This window comes from Ursus arctos, unplaced genomic scaffold, assembly GCF_023065955.2.
Source record: "Ursus arctos isolate Adak ecotype North America unplaced genomic scaffold, UrsArc2.0 scaffold_17, whole genome shotgun sequence".
NCBI classification, from domain to species: domain Eukaryota; kingdom Metazoa; phylum Chordata; class Mammalia; order Carnivora; family Ursidae; genus Ursus; species Ursus arctos.
This window is the reverse complement of record NW_026622841.1, coordinates 56,976,844-56,993,746: the sequence shown is the minus strand read 5'-3', so window position 1 is coordinate 56,993,746 and position 16,903 is coordinate 56,976,844. Positions and strand designations below refer to the sequence as shown.

Sequence of the window (16,903 nt, the reverse complement as noted above, 5' to 3'; positions counted from 1 at the left end):
TCTCAGTTACATCATGACTTACACCCATCAGGCTTGGCCCATAACTCTGCTCAAGTCTGTGATATTATATAACAATATCAAAACTCAATATATCATATATACATACATTGTATGTTTTATATATATATATATATATATATATATATATCATATTTACTATGTATAATTTACAATAATTATGGTTTGAGCAGACTCAGGCTGGCTAAATCAAACAGTGGAACGGAAATCCCAAAGACCTGTTCTTCTCAAAACTGCTAACACTTCCGGTTTTCAGTTAACACACTGATGAAAGGTAAACATCACTCCAAGCAGGCACCTGCCTCTGGGAAAGGCTGTCAGCGGAAGTCCAGTGAGGGCGCATGCACAGAACGCACTCAGTGGAACTCCGAGCCCAGTGCTCTGCAGAGAAGGCTTGAGAGGAGCCGCAAAGGTCCTCCCCCTGCGAAGAAGGCCCTATGCCACGTGAGCGGTGATTGAGGTCTGTTTATAAGGGCACTGATGGTGTGCTGCCTGGCCTCAGGGCTCAATGCATGCCAAGTCCCGCCACCCCCTCACCTAGGCCTCGTCACCTCTGGATGCACCTGTTGCAACCATCTTTTCATTGATCATCCTCCTCTCACTTTTTCTACCACCCATTTGCCACACTGCAGCCCGAGTTCCTCCTGTGAAAGCTGGATCATGTCTTAAACATGGTCCTTGCTGCAAACTCTTCAGTGACCAATGACGGTCCAGTTCTCTTAACTTTAACCCCAATCTGGCCAGACCTGTCCTGGAGCTGGTCCCGCCCTCCCCGGCAGCCTCATCTGAAGCTGTGCCCCCCCGCCCCAAGGTACCTATGCCCAGGTTTACTACTTCCCTGCTACAAGGACTCCAGGTCAGTTGCTTCTCCAACCCAGTCTTTGCTAGTTCTTCCAGATGGAAAGCACTTCCCTGGGTCTTTGCACAGCTAAGGACATCCCAGCTCAAGTGTCCTTTCCTCTGGTAGCCTTTCCTGACCCCACCCCTGTCCTAAAATAAGGCCCCTGGTATTCTCCTTTAGCACCTGTTGTTTTTTTCCCTCTTCATACTACTTCTTTGTATGTTTATTTGTAAAATTCCTGAAGACAGGGACTATGTCTTGTTTTGTTCACTGCTATATACACAAAATCTAGAATAGTGCTGGGCACACAGTAAATATTTGTACACTCAATAAATATGTGTTTAAATAAAATGATAAATTATTTAAAAGTACACCACATTAAGATTGTGCAAATATTTATCATGTGGTTATTTTAAGAAACCCCATCTTTAGGGGAAAAAAAAAACACCACCTCTGGGTCTTCATCATCTTATAAAAATTCCTTTTTTCTCTTCTCTGTGTGCATTTGATCCCTCCCCAAGGTACCTGGAGGCTGCAAGGGAAAAGTGATCAGATCCCAGAGTGAGCCTTGTTAATTCTCAACAATTTAATCGGTAGGGGAAAAATTGCAGGTCTGCCTCTCGGCTATTTTTAAAAGCTCTAATGGAAGATAAGCCAGAGCTCAAACTGGGATAAATCTCAGCTCTGTAGCCTGGAAAACAGTCCAAGAACTACGCCCTGGCTAGCAGAGGTAGTTTAAGTACCTTTCACTTACTCTTACAACCCTGAAGCCATATATTAAATTACCAGAATATGGCTAGAATATTTAGACCCTCAGAAGCTTGCAAGTCATGTTTCAGGGTCGGTGAAACACAGACTCCTAATTTCACTTGCTAATGGTTTCTTTTTATACATGCGTGGTCCCACAGAGTCGGTAAACAAGGACCCATTCACTCACAGCCTGTGGTTAACAGTGGTACATCATCTCTGCTTTAGCTAACATTCCTACAGTCCTTAGCTCTAGCTCTTTACTGACCAGAGTTTCAAAGTGTTGCTTGGTTTTTAGTTAGAACTTAGATAACACCTGCATCATTGCAGATAGGGTAGTCTCTGTGCATCTGAGAAGCCCCAAGGAAGGCCTTCACAGCCGCGTGCTCTCTGGTTCCCTCCCACCTCCCCCCCTAGGTCCAGCCCCCGACCCTCTTACCCAGTGGACACCCAGTGGCCTTCGATCGCTGGTGGCATCTGCACGGTGATCCTTGCACCATTGTGGAGATGTTTGAGCATGTGATGGCACTGTGATTCCTTGAAAGCCCTCCAGGCACTTTTCTCTAAGGACCTGGGATGGGATCTGCTGTCTGGATGAAGGAGGGCAGAACCCTCTCCCAGCCCTGGAAGAAAAGGGGAAGTTTGCTGAAAGGAGAGCTCGCAGCAGACAGGAGTCAGGCTGAGGAACTGCCTCTTCGGAAAGAAATCACTGCAAATGGGGGGCACCTGGGTGGCTCGGTTGGTTAAGTGTCTTTGGCTCAGGTCATGATCTCAGGCTCCTCGCTCAGCCCCTCCCCTCTGCTCCTGTTCTCTCTCTCCCCCTCTCTCTCAAATAAATAAAATCTTTTAAAAATTATTAAAAAAAAAAAAGAAATCACTGCAAGTAGGAAATGCACTCCTACCCCACCAGGCTTATCACTGTCTCTGCTCTCCTGGAGTTCACATTTCAAAGGCAGATGCGTCCTGGGAGACCATTTCCCGGGTGGGAAAGCTGGGAGAGCGGAGGCCCACAGAGACAACACGGACTCTTGGGAGGTCTCTTAGCTAGTTCCTGGCAAAGCCTGAGCTCAAATCCGTGCATCTGGGCAACGGCAAATAAAATGGTCCATCTAAGTGAGCAGCTTACAGTGCAGACAAGTGAACGTAACAGGGGCTGAAGAGAGAAGTGAATATGTTCCAAAGCCACCCAAGGGAGGGGTAAGAAAGGGGTCAGCAGAAGGGTGGACTCATGCAGTGACACATTGAGGTGAGGAGGGGGAAGAACATGGAGACCAGCCTCAGTGGAAGGGGAATTCTGATGGAGTGGAGAAAGGCCCAGGAATAACTCAGAGGGCTCCTGACACCTGCTCCCTGGCTTGGCTCCCAGCTGTTCCCACCAAGCCATGCATCTTTGGGTTCTCTCCATTTCTTGGATGGACACAGTCTACAGGGCTGCCCATCAGTAGGGCACAAGTCATAGATCCCCCTTTGGTGGGGGAAGTGGGGGACATTTTCCCCCAATAACGTTCCCACTCTAGCCCCTCACACCCACAAAGGCTGTGCTAATATAGGGTTCTAAATTAAGAATAACTACAGGAAGACTACGTATTTTTATTTTTCACAGGTAAAGGTATATTAGGACTAAGTTCATCTTCAGTATAATCAGTTTAGGTTGGCAGACACTTAAACATGCAAAATAACCCTCCAGCCCCTGTTCAGAATAAAGCATGGCCAGCTGAGTTATAATCTGAAAGCCTACTCTTTCTTTTCGAGGTTCACTCCTGAAGTAATTAACACATCAATACGTCTTTATTGTGGACCTACTAAGTATTCAGCACTGTTAACCAAAAAAATAAAAAATAAAAAAATAAAATAAAAACAAAAAACCCTAGACAAATAGACAATAAAATAAAAATATACACAAAGTGCACCCATCAGAACTATAGTATGAAGAGGCAAATATATATACTTTATAGAGAGAAATATATATATTTATATATTTTATATAAATATATAAAAATATGTAAATATATATAGAGAGAAATATATAAAACTTTATAGAGAAACCAGGGCTTATGAGGGATCGTCTAAGAATAAAAAGTTAGACCCAGAACATGGTGACTTAGAACAACATAATGAAAATCTACTGGAGAAACTGCAGACCCATATGTTGCTAACATTCAGGTATTTGTAAACTATTCAGATATTTGCCATGACTCAGAGGGCTGAACTAATCTTTTGTTGAAAGTCTTTGGTACTGAGTAGACATGTGGGAACTCTGGGCTTTTCCTCTGAGCAAATGCTGGCCTCAGGCTAGAGCTGCAACCTTGGACTGCTCCTATGGATCTTAGATAAAGCGAAAGGCAATGAGGCAGAGACATCTATGGGTATCATTCAACTAAATAAAAAGCGTGAAAAGAGATTCTAAAATGAGATGATGGTGCTGCGTTCAAATGAAATGCAACCTCACCACCAACCCTGCTTAGCCCAACCAGGTGATTCGGATCCCAGCAAGAATGAGAAAAACACTGAAACTCCGAAATCCACGTCTGGTGGTGTCAGTGTTCATGGGCTCATGGTGGTTCAGTGAGGCCCTTCCTACCAGTGGCCCCTGCTTCCACGGAGGAAGGAAGAGTTTACTTCTGGGTATTCTCTCCCCATTCCTCATTCAACCCTCCCCAGTGAAGCTATGTGCAGGATGAAAACAGGTGTGTGTGTGTGACTACACTATTCGTCTCTGTCTGCCAAACTGGCCTCTTTACAAAATACAGTTCACCCTTGAACAACATGTTATATGTGTTATATACTGTATTCTTACAATAAAGTAAGCTAGAGAAAAGAAAATGTTATCAAGAAAATTGTAAGGAACAGAAAATACACTTACAGTACTGTACTCTATCGAAAAAAAAAATCCACATGTAAGAGGACCCGCACAGTTCAAAGCTGTGTTGTTCAAGGGCCAAGTGCACATGCATTGTGATCAGTGCCTACCCCTGCCATGTAGTAAGCGCTCGACTCTCCAGTTGTTTGGCTGTGGCACTAGGCCAGGTGGAAAGGCTGAAAAATTCAGGGGTGACCTGTTAGCAATCCTACCATGGATATCTGTCTATACTGTGGCTTCTGATTGAGTATTTATCACAGTTCTCATGTTTTCATCCCCATTTGTCTAAGACCTCTGTTGATCTCTCGGTTGGCTGTGAACTAGAGGAGGGAGAGGGGGTACTATGGACCTCTACCAATCCCAAGAGTTGTAATTATCTTGATGATGGGAAGCAGTTCCTGAATGCCATCAAGAAATGAAAGACACTACAGCTTGCTGTCTGGTGGGTCAACTGCCAGTGTGATCAGTTATAATGTGGCTAACTTAAAACAGATTTTAATTCAAGTTATGAAGCATTGGGAGTTGGGGAAGAGTCTGCTTTAAATGTGACACTGAGCTTGTGGTAAAGAACCATCATCTCCCTATCAACCAAGCTATGTTCTAAAAATTGATTTGTAAACCCCTTTGCAACTGCTTTTCCGTAAAGATAATAAAAGCCGGGAAGATAGTAGATATGGGAGAAGTCTCTGGAGCTAGGCTGCATGAGTCTGAAATTGGATCTGCCACTTAAAGGATTTCATTGAATCCAAGCCTTCAAGGATTGTTAAGATGCATCATTATTTTACTCCCAGTGACAAAAACACTTGCAGTTCGATGATGACACCATGCCTGCACAATGGTCCTGCGGTCCCCCTGAATCCTGCACAGCAGCGCCCCACTGCTCTGACATTGCTTTTATCTGTTCAAAGAGATGTGACTGTTTCTTGCCTTCAGTTGCAACGCTTCATGTGTGACAGGTAATGTGTTTGCTTTGCATGTATCTCAACAGCAAAACACAAACACAGCCACATCTTTTTGTGGGTATCTTCCTTTCCATGTAATTGACTGTTGCTATGTGAGAAAATACAGAATCGCAGTTTATTCTTCCAGTGATAAATCTCTGCCTTACTGATGTCAAACTCACACTCCACTGCTCTGTTATGAGGACATGCTGATTTTGAAGAGTGAAATTTATGAGAGTTATGGGGAAAATAAGTAACACGCGTGGCTCAAACATGTACTCTATTTTCAAAACCGACCTATTTGCAATTAATCCACAGACATAGAATAACAAGCGGCCACATAAAGGAAGTGATGTGATGACGGTATGAGCTGCGCATCCAGATTCACACAGGCATAGTCTGCATCACCCCATACGACTGGTGCCTGCAGGTTAACAGGGACTTGGACCCCCATCGATCATAAGATACACATCCACTGCAGAGATCTTAAAATGGGGGAAAAATGTGTATCTTTCAATCGATGAAACACACCATTAGCGTAGTGACCTGAAACAAATGACTTAACCTCTCCAAGCTTCAGTCTACTCAACTGTAAGGAGGGGATAACATGACCTGTCTCTTAGGGTTGGTGTCAGGATTCACTGAGACTGTCTCCCTTAGCACAGAAACAGTTCTCATTAAGTGTGTTATTATTTTAAATAATGATAGGCTTTTAGACTGCCCTCAAAAAGTCCTTCCTAACTAACAGCAGAGTTAAAATAACGGTAAAAGTCAGCCAGAGCCAGGCTCACTCTTTGCTCTGAGAATGACAGAGAGCTCAGAATACAGAAAGACACAGAGCTCCCCGACAAAGTTAACTGGTGACCCTGATGCAGAAGAGGGTGGGACCCAAAGCGCTGGACTCTGTGGTTGTTGACAAGTTCTACTCAGTTTAACAAATACCTATTCACTCTTACTTTGTATATTTTAGGAGCTGGAAGCATGAAGAAGAATGAAGAAAAGTTTTTCTGACCTTGAGGCTCTCAAGGACTCATTGGCCTGAATGTCAAAGAACAAGGGTGGAGATGATGAAGGAGGGTTCTGGGAAGGCAGCTGGGAGTTCAAAGGCAGAGGAAGAGGGAGTGGTGGTCAAAATTTGCATGGGTCGTTCATAAGGCCAGTCACACAGGAAGGGAGCCTACAGTGATGCTTTTTAACCAGGGGTGGAAGAAAAAAAATCCCAGAACCACCAATATGCCAATCATTCAAAAGCAGGCAAAAGATCACTATGTCACTCAGGTTTCTAGAGACAAATCTCCACTTGGCCATCGCTCTTATCACACAACAAGCAAAGGCCACAGACATGGCAAGGCTGTCAGGGCAGAAGAGTGGCAGCACGAGCAGCCAGGTGGAGAAGAACTCCACAGCTAGCACAGCTCTTCAGCGTACAGTGAGTTTAGGGTTTGCACTTAAGGCCGATAACTATATTTTTAGGATAGAAAAAAATGGGATTGGTTCTCTTTCTATCTTTGCCCTTCGAGTACCCATCACCTTGGCGGGAACAAAATTAAATGCATCAAGTGAAAGCCGGAGCTGCTGTACAGTTGGAGAAACTTGTCTCTTAGGTCTGCAGTCAATTGCCAACAGTGGTCTCCAATATTTACTTGGTTTGTCTGGTGTGGAAACTCTGGTCGGCCTTCTCATGAGTGCTACTTCTATGAAATGGTTTTCAGAATTAAAAGGTCATTTGAAGCACCAAGTCTAGCTGCAGAAGAGGTCAAGGTTAACAGTTTTCCTTATCCCCCACCCTTCCATCTTAGGATCACCCATGGTGTGACCTCCAGGGAAACCAGCCTTAGGCTTCTGGTCAACCCAGGGACACCTGTGTTCCCTGTGTTGCTCAGATTATGTCAACTCCAATTTGGGACTGAAACTAGCAACTCATTTATCCAAACCATCAGAAAGGTTCTGAAGGGCCAGGCTTTGTCTAGGTATGGAAGCTACAAACATTATGCCCTGAGAGAGTCTCAGCTGGGCCAGAAACCACCCTAAGTGGGCTTGTAGAGGGACTCATAAGACAGAGAGAGCAGACTCTGAATTCATCCTTGGAGGGTTCATGGAGGGGCAACCATGCCTTCAATGCTGAATGGAAGTGATCTGGGCAGAGTATACAGCATATCCAAACATAAAGAGGTAGACAGGAAGGGTTCACATAGGAGGAACGAGGGCCGGGCTCAGGGTGGGGTGACCACAGGGTGGCCCACAACAAAAGAGCAGAAGAAGAGAGGCAGGGCCATGATCAAGAGTGCCTCATAGCATACTGAGTGTGAATTTCACTGGAAAGGTGAAGAGAAACCAAAAGGTGTTAAGCGGTGGAACAGCACAATAGGAATTCCATTTTGGGAAGATCACTTTTCCCATTTTCGGAAGTATGGGAAGCAGATGGGAAACAGGAAGATCCATTCTGAAGCTTCTATGATGATGGCTCAGCATATCATTTTAGCCTGAATAAATGAAAAAGATAAGAGATGGGAACCACTCTGGACAAATAGCAGTAAATCTCTTTCCTAGTCTCCGAGTTTTTTGTCCAGTACATCTTTTGCATGTTGTGGAGAAGGTATATAAGAAGTTAGAGTCAAAGAGAGGAAAGAGAGAGGAAGGGAGGGAGAGAGGAAAGTAGGAACAAATACTAATTTAGCACTACATCTGAAAAGAAACTTGTGCAAAATATTTATATGTCACACTTTAATCTTAAATTGTGTAAATCCGTCATCCTGATACTTAGTAATGCAGTACTCAGGGGTGGCAACTTTTAGAATAGCTGCTGAGTATCCCTATTATTTATAATAAATCTGCTTGTTATATATAATAACTTTTTAAAAACCCCATTTAATTGGACTACCTATGTTACTGGAAATGTCGACTAATCACAACAGCTGGCTGTTAAAAATTCTGCCATTGTATGTGGAATGCAGTTGACATTTATGATCATTCGTTCTTTGACGATTCAGGTTCCCAAAGTGGCTCAAGGGCATTTTTCTTTTTAGTTTAAAATTTTTATTTTTTATTTTATAATAATTTTTTATTATGTTATATTAGTCACCACACAGTATATCCTTAGTTTTTGATGTAATGTTCCATGATTCATTATTTGCGTATAACACCCAGTGCTCCATGCAATACGTGCCCTCCCTAAAACCCATCACTGGCCTATCCCAATCCCCCACCCCCCTCCCCTCTGAAGCCCTCAGTACTGTCTCCCAGAGTCTACAGTCTCTCATGGTTCATTCTCCCTTCTGTTTACCCCCCCTTCATTCTTCCCTTCCCCTCCCTACCAATCTTCCTGCTATTTCTTATGTTCCATAAATGAGTGAAACCATATGATAATTGTCTTTCTCTGCTTGACTTATCTCACTTAGCATAATCTCCTCCAGTCCCGTCCATGTTGCTGCAAATGTTGTGTAATCAGTCTTTCTGATGGCTGAGTAATATTCCATTGTATATATGGACCACATCTTCTTAATCCAGTCATCTGTTGAAGGGCATCTCGGTTCCTTCCACAATTTAGCTATTGTGGACAATGCTGCTATGAACATTGGGGTGCATATGGCCCTTCTCTTCACTACGTCTGTATCTCTGGGTAAATACCCAGTAGTGCAATTGCTGGACCATAGGGTAGCTCAATTTTTAACTTTTTTTTTTTTAAAGATTTTATTTATTTATTCGACAGAGATAGAGACGGCCAGTGAGAGAGGGAACACAAGCAGGGGGAGTGGGAGAGAAAGAAGCAGGCTCATAGCAGAAGAGCCTGATGTGGGGCTCGATCCCATAACGCCGGGATCACGCCCTGAGCCGAAGGCAGACGTTTAACCGCTGTGCCACCCAGGTGCCCCCTCAATTTTTAACTTTTTAAGGGACCTCCACACTGTTTTCCAGAGTGGCTGTACCAACTTGCATTCCCACCAACAGTGTAAGAGGGATCCCCTTTCTCCACATCCTCTCCAACATTTGTTGTTTCCTGCCTTGTCCATTCTTGTCATTCTAACTGGCATAAGGTGGTATCTCAATGTGGTTTTGATTTGAATTTCCCTGATGGCTAATGATTTTGAACATTTTTTCATGTGTCTGTTAGCCATTTGTATGTCTTCATTGGAAAAGTGTCTGTTCATATCTTCTGCCCATTTTTTGATTTGATTATTTGTTTCCCGTGTATTGAGTTTGAGAAGTTCTTCATCGATCTTGGATACTAGTCTTTTATCTGTGGTGTCATTTGCAAATATCTGCTCCCATTCCGTGGGCTGCCTCCTATGGAAAACCCAAAAGACTCCACCCCTAAACTACTAGAACTTAGAGAGCAATTCAGTAATGTGGCGGGATACAAAATCAATGCTCAGAAATCAGTTGCATTTCTATACACGAACAATGAGACTGAAGAAAGAGAAATTAGGGTATCCATTCCATTTACAATAGCACCAAAAATCATACGTTATCTCGGAATTAACTTAACCAGAGACGTAAAGGATCTATATTCTAGAAACTACAAATCCCTTTTGAAAGACATGGAAGAAGACACAAAAAGATGGAAAAATATTCCATGCTCATGGATTGGAAGAATAAACATAGTTAAAATGTCTATGCTACCCAGAGCAATCTACACTTTCAATGCCAATGAATCAAAATAGCAATGACATTTTTCAAAGAATTGGAACAAACAGCCCTTAAATTTGTGTGGAACCAGAAAAGGCCCCGAATCGCCAAGGAATTGTTGAAAAGGAAAAACAAAGCTGGGGCATCACATTGCCGGATTTCAAGCTGTACTACAAAGCTGTGATCACAAAGACAGCATGGTACTGGCACAAAAACAGACACATAGACCAATGGAACAGAATAGAGAACCCAGAAATGGACCCTCGGCTCTTTGGGCAACTAATCTTTGACAAAGCAGGAAAAAACATCACATCCAGTAAAAAAAAAAAGAGTCTCTTCAATAAATGGTGCTGGGAAAATTGGACAGCTTCATGAAAAAGAATGAAACTTGACCACTCTCTCACACCATACACAAAGATAAACTCCAAATGGATGAAAGACCTCAATGTGAGACAGGAATCCATCAAAATCCTAGAGGAGAACATAGGCAGCAACCTCTACGACATCAGCCACAGCAACTTTTTTCATGATACCTCTCCAAAGGCAAGAGAAACAAAAGAAAAAATGAACTTGTGGGACTTCATCAAGATTAAAAGTTTCTGCACAGCCAAGGAAACAGTCAAGGTCATTATTAGGAACATCAGTCCCTGTAGGATGGTACTCTGGATACAGAGATACTGGAGTGAGCGGGAAACAACTCTGTTTAAGCCATGAGAGGTGTTTTCCTCTTTTTTATTTATTTATTATTATTTGTTTAATAAGCTGATGAAGTCTGTGTGTGGGAGTTGCATGCACATCAACATTTTGGTTAACTGAGGGTTCTAGATATTTTGGTTAACTGAGGGTTCTAGATATTTTGGTTAACTGAGGGTTCTAGATATTTCGGTTAACTGAGGGTTCTAGATATTTTGGTTAACTGAGGGTTCTAGATATTTTGGTTAACTGAGGGTTCTAGATATTTTGGTTAACTGAGGGTTCTAGATATTTTGGTTAACTGAGGGTTCTAGATATTTTGGTTAACTGAGAAAAGTAGTTAATTGGGTTCCTTTAAGATTTTGCCATAAATGGATCCAAGGAAAAGAGTGTCTCAAAGGAATAAAAAACAACCACCATACAGTAAAAGAGTGCCTGTGAATGTGGTCTTCAAGGTGGCTTTGGGTAGGTCATCTAATATGTGCCTTTTACTTGTATGAAAGTAAAAATTATGTGAATGGTAATAATAACTAAAGTTTGTGTAACACTTAACAATTTACTTTGTGTATATGCTATCTCATTTATCAAATGCCAGTTACTACCGAGGTACAGAAAGTTGTAAGCAGAGAACCGCTCTTTAATGGGAAGGGTTCCTTAAACTGCCAGTCCATGACACAGACTAAGCTGGAAGCTCTCCACAGCACTGTTCCCTGTCCAGCAGAGCTCTGAATCTGGAAAAGGACTTCCCCATGGTCTCCAAGACTAGGGGTGCCAGGGCCTGGGCTCAGATAAAATTATGATAACAAGTGGGTCTTTCTTTCAAGTAAGTGTGAGAGAAAATAGTAGACTTCGGAAGGAAATTATTCACCTGTTGAAAAAAAATTAATTCCTGAAGGCTTGAGGGTATAATTGTACAGACTACCACTTCTAGAGAACTAAACGAGATCCTGGAGCTCTGGATGGTTTATTCACACACCTGCATGCGTGTGCGTGTGCATGAGTGATTTACTCCCAGGGAATAAATCATTTTGTAGCAGTAATCCAAAATGACTGCAGAATGACCTTAACTACTATTATAATTGTAATAGTCTACCATTCAGAGACTGAAAACTCTCAATGATATCAATAAAAAAAACAGATTTCCCAAAATGAAAGGAAGCAGAGGGTTGAGCATTTATGCAGAGATTGACACCCTAAATACAAAGCCCCTGTGATGAGGTGACTATTTCCCCCACTGAATTCACCAGATTACTCATTCAGAAGGCAGTCCTTAACATAGTTGTCAAAGGAAATGAACATACTACTTCTGCTATGGTCATCGGCAGCAAAGCTTGCTCCTAAACCCATGGTGTTTTCAGGAAGCAGCCAGTCCAGGGACAGGGAGGGACTAAACGGAACAGTGAAGGGTGGGGCACCAGGGGAGCAACCAGTGAGTGACTATTTGCCTTTTTTTTTTTTTTAATGATTTTTTATTATATTATGTTAGTCACCATACAGTACATCCCCGGTTTCCGATGTAAGGCTCGATGATTCATTAGTTGTGTATAACACCCAGTGCACCATGCAATACGTGCCCTCCTTACTACCCATCACCAGTCTATCCCATTCCCCCACCCCCCTCCCCTCTGTGGTCCTCAGTTTGTTTCTCATAGTCCATAGTCTCTCATGTTTCATTCCCCCTTCTGATTACCCCCCCTTTCTTTATCCCTTTCTTCCCCTACCGATCATCCTAGTTCTTATGTTCCATAGATGAGAGAAATCATATGATAGTTGTCTTTCTCTGCTTGACTTATTTCACTTAGCATTATCTCCTCCAGTGCCGTCCATGTTGTAGCAAATGTTGAGAACTCGTTCTTTCTGATAGCTGAGTAATATTCCATTGCATATATGGACCACAACTTCTTAATCCAGTCATCTGTTGAAGGGCATCTCGGCTCCTTCCACGATTTAGCTATTGTGGACATTGCTGCTATGAACATTGGGGTGCATATGGCCCTTCTCTTCACTATGTCTGTATCTTTGGGGTAAATACCCAGTAGTGCAATGGCTGGATCATAGGGTAGCTCAATTTTTAACTTTTTAAGGGACCTCCACACTGTTTTCCAGAGTGGCTGTACCAACTTGCATTCCCACCAACAATGTAGGAGGGATCCCCTTTCTCCACATCCTCTCCAACAGACTATTTGCCTTTTGAAAGTCAATATTCATTCATTCACCAAATAGCTGAAGTGCCTACTACATGTGAGGTTCTCTCTTACACACAGGCTGTTGTTTTTAAATGAAAGGAAAAGTGAAATAGAAGGAAAGTATACCCCATGTCCAAATCCCCAATTTTTCAATAACATTTTAAAAAATTTGAACTATCTAGATATATGCCAGAGTTTCTCACCTGCCAATCGAGATGGAGAACCAAAAGTTCCAAACCATTTCACGTGTAATAAAATGTAAAATCAGTGGGGAAGGAAACAATTTTCAAGCACACTTGGGACTGAACTAATCTTTGATCAGGTCAGTCTCTATAATATGTAGTTCAATGTTTTAAAAAAAATTAAAAGGCTAAATAAGCATATGTAAAAATATTAACAATGGTTTGTCTCTGGGGAGGGGGTTCTGAGTGATTCTTTTCTTGCTCATTTTGCATGCTTCTGTTTTAAATAATGTGACATGTATTACTTGGATAAGCAGAGTGAGAAAGTATTCTCAAGTTAGAACTGGTGTGATATGTAAGAACCCAAAGCAGATAAAATGTGACTGATTAGATTAAATGCAGGTAATTACTTAGCCATGAAATTGCCCTGCCCAATTAAATAAGCAGTCATTACTGTAAATGTATGCTTTACCGTGGATTCTGCTAGATAAACTTCAGCACAGCTTTCCATGTGTTGGAATAAAAGCCTGTATGCATTGCAGACAAACCGGATTTTACTACCATGTGCATAGCTATGCCTACCAAGCTCTTATATTTATTTCCAAATTGTTTTTTGAGATAAAAGCTGAAAGAGCTGCTCTTGCCAATCTTTAAAGCTTTTTATCTAAAAGTATTTTTCCCTTTATGAGAAATATAATAAAGTCAAGATTTCAAATTCCTGGCTCCATTCAACCGTAGCTGAAAACGAGGTAATTTTCTATGTCATTTTCATCTAATGCCACGGTCCCCAGGCTAGACACTGGGGTTGAACCACAGACTGCACCATTTGCATGTTCCATCCGTAGCCCCCTCGATATTCTCTGGGGCTCTGCAGGAAAGGGAGTATGCGGTTCCTCACAGCTCCTGTCCCTGGCATGCAGTGGTACCTAGCACACAGTAGGGCCTCATAAATGTACTTGCTGAATGAATGAAACTGGAAAATCCTTACAGAACAGAATATCCTTAATAATTTTAGGGTGACACTGTATCATTTCTTTAACCTTGATACCCATCATGTGACTTTCCAGAATAATTCTATTCCCAAATTAGAACTAAACAAGGACCCGTAAACGTAAAATCTTGACAGTAAGAAGGCGTGTGTGGACAATGATGGCAGGGTCTATCGAAGACATGTCCTGCTGTGTGAGCTTTCAGCAGATGTATACAATCACTAACACAGCTTTTCATCTTTCTAGTCTTAAATGTTTTATGCTTCACTTTAATTGATTATATCAAGTTGTCATCAGTCTGTCGCTGAACAGTATGTAATTACACAGTCATATCATCCACTAAAGGTTTAGCTCTCTTCTCATTTGGGGAGAAAAAGAATGAACATGGCTATTATAGATCTGCCTAGCCACATGTTTGAGGCAAGTCAATTGATTTCGCAAGAGAATATTTAACATCTAAGACCCTTGCTCCCTGTTATGTACCAATGAGTCATATTTCTTTTCAAGATTTCATTTTATGACCAAGGGGGAAAGGATGCAGGAAACACAATGTTTTCTTGGTTACAAAAACTGTCTTCTTCAATAAAACAGTATTTCAAAGATTCCTGTTTTTCCCTATTTAAGTGTTTGTCCGATTTTATTGGGTAAGCTCCTATTTGGAAATTTACAGTTTTTTGTTTTTTTGGGTTTTTTTTCCCCATTTTGCTAGAATATGCTTGAATGAAAGAATAGCTCAAAATTGCCTTCACCTTTCAGAAAAGTCAACGAATTCTACACAAGTAAACAGCATGGGGGGATAGAACATCTCCCCCAACATCAGTTCCAAAACTTAAAATCAAGTACTTCCATTAGCAAGGAGAGTCTGCCCTTCTCTGTACATTAAAGCACCACTTATTCTGGAATACCTCATGCTAATCTGTGTTTCTGGAGCCGAATGATTTTTGTGGCTTTTCATCTAAGCAAAGAAAACAGTGACAATGGACATCTTCCAGCTGCATACCTCTGTGACATTCAATAGGTTTTATTTGGATTAAGAAATTCAATTGTTTTCAGAAGTTGAAGGAGAGGAAAGTGAAATTGACATGTATACTTTTATGCCATTAAATTCTGAACTTCAGTCCTGCCCTACATTTACAGTTTAAAAAACAGCAAAAACAAACAACAGGCTCAAGTCTAGCCAGAGCCTAATTTACTAACCAGTAGGGCACAGGAGTGATTTATGACTTGCAATGACTTGAAATAAAAGTAACCAACAAACTGAGCAAAGACTGGAGGCCAAACATCATAGTTTCTATGTCATCTTTACACAGAATCTTCATGAAAGTCGTGTGTACTGTTTAATTGTATTAATGCGACTTGCTAGTGTAACAATCTATAAATGATGTCTGAAACTACACTTACTGAAGTTTGTCATAAATACACTCCTAACCCCAGATAATCTCTTGTTACTTAACAATCGCTACCATAAACAGACAAATAGTGTCCTATGTTTAGTAAAATAAGATGCCTGGGTATCAGGGAAAAAATCGTTAACCCATTCTAAGAAGATTTCAGGTAATTTCCTTCGACTCATAACTATTAGAATATATGATTGAGCTTATCTGTTGCTACAGAATTTTTAAATGCTTGTAAAACCTCCGACTACAGAGGAGGACACATTCAACAAGCCATTCTCGGGTTAAGATGATTAATACCCATTTTCAGTTCAAATCACTTCAATCAGGGAAAATCAGGAGGAAAAAGGGGAAAAGGAGAATACTCAATTGTTTCCTGGTGCTTTACATTATCCTAACGAATTATGACAAGCCTTTCTTAAATCCCAAGGATTTATACATTGAACAACCATTCCATCTGTTTATTTTTTGTTCTAGAGTCCAACACTCCCTGCAGGATCCAAGTTGATCTTTGAGCAACTTCAGCGTTAATAACTTTGCCATTGCAGATTGACTTTGAAATTGGATAATTTTTTGCAGGGTATCCATGTCATCCCATTACAATTTGCAAATGCCTTTTTTCTCTTATATCCTCTTCAACACACACGCACAGGCACGCACACATGCACAGGGTCTGATGCCCCCCTCCCTCCCTCAGGGTTATAGTGCAGACTGCCCCCTTCCTTCCTCCCTTCCCCCACAAGGTTCTCCTCCCAGCACAACTGGGTCTGGGTAAATCTCTCATCCCAAGAAGTTCAGGCCAACACAGATTCAAATTTGGAGATTTGGGGCTATACTCACAAGGATATACTGGGCCTTTTATTACCAACTATTAGTTCCTATCAGGGTAGGAAGTATAATTACAACACCCACCTCTGAAAGGAGGGAGAAAGCATTCAGAATAAGCCGGTCCAAGTTGCACATCTAAGGACCACTTTTGTAGTCCAAAATGCAAAAAAAAAAAAAAAAAAAAAAAAAAAAACTTTATGCCAAATTTTCAAGTAATTTCTCATTTTATCATTCGACCATCCTGCCATTTTTGTTCGCAGATATTACAACACATTTTTTAAGGGGACAATTTTCTCTGTTTCATCTCTCTCACCCTCTTTCTTCTGGTGTGTGTGGCAGCTGCTGTTTGATCTGTTCATTGGCTCTGATTTGTTTCATGTTTCAGCCAAAGATTAAAACTGCTCTGTAATTCTAAGCAGATGGGCCTAGGAGTGCAACCCTATAATTACACATTCTCTCTTTGGCCCTCAAACTGCAAGCCTTCCATCCTGACTTTTAAAGTCTGGGATCACTGAGGCTCAGTGGACACACCTTGGCAATCAGGCAGGTCTGGCCCCACCAGACACCTTAGCTGGGCCTGCAGCGCTGGAGCTGTCTG

General features: G+C 41.7%; 1 protein-coding gene across 1 annotated transcript in view; it reads right to left on the bottom strand.

Annotated features, from left to right (window-relative positions):
- APCDD1 (APC down-regulated 1) overlaps nucleotides 1-16,903 on the bottom strand; it is a 34,391-nt gene that overhangs the window by 15,954 nt on the left and 1,534 nt on the right. Inside the window, exon 2 of the mRNA XM_026495982.4 lies at nucleotides 2,046-2,229. Coding sequence (XP_026351767.2) covers nucleotides 2,046-2,229 — 184 coding nt within the window. The remainder of the gene's footprint in view (nucleotides 1-2,045; nucleotides 2,230-16,903) is intronic.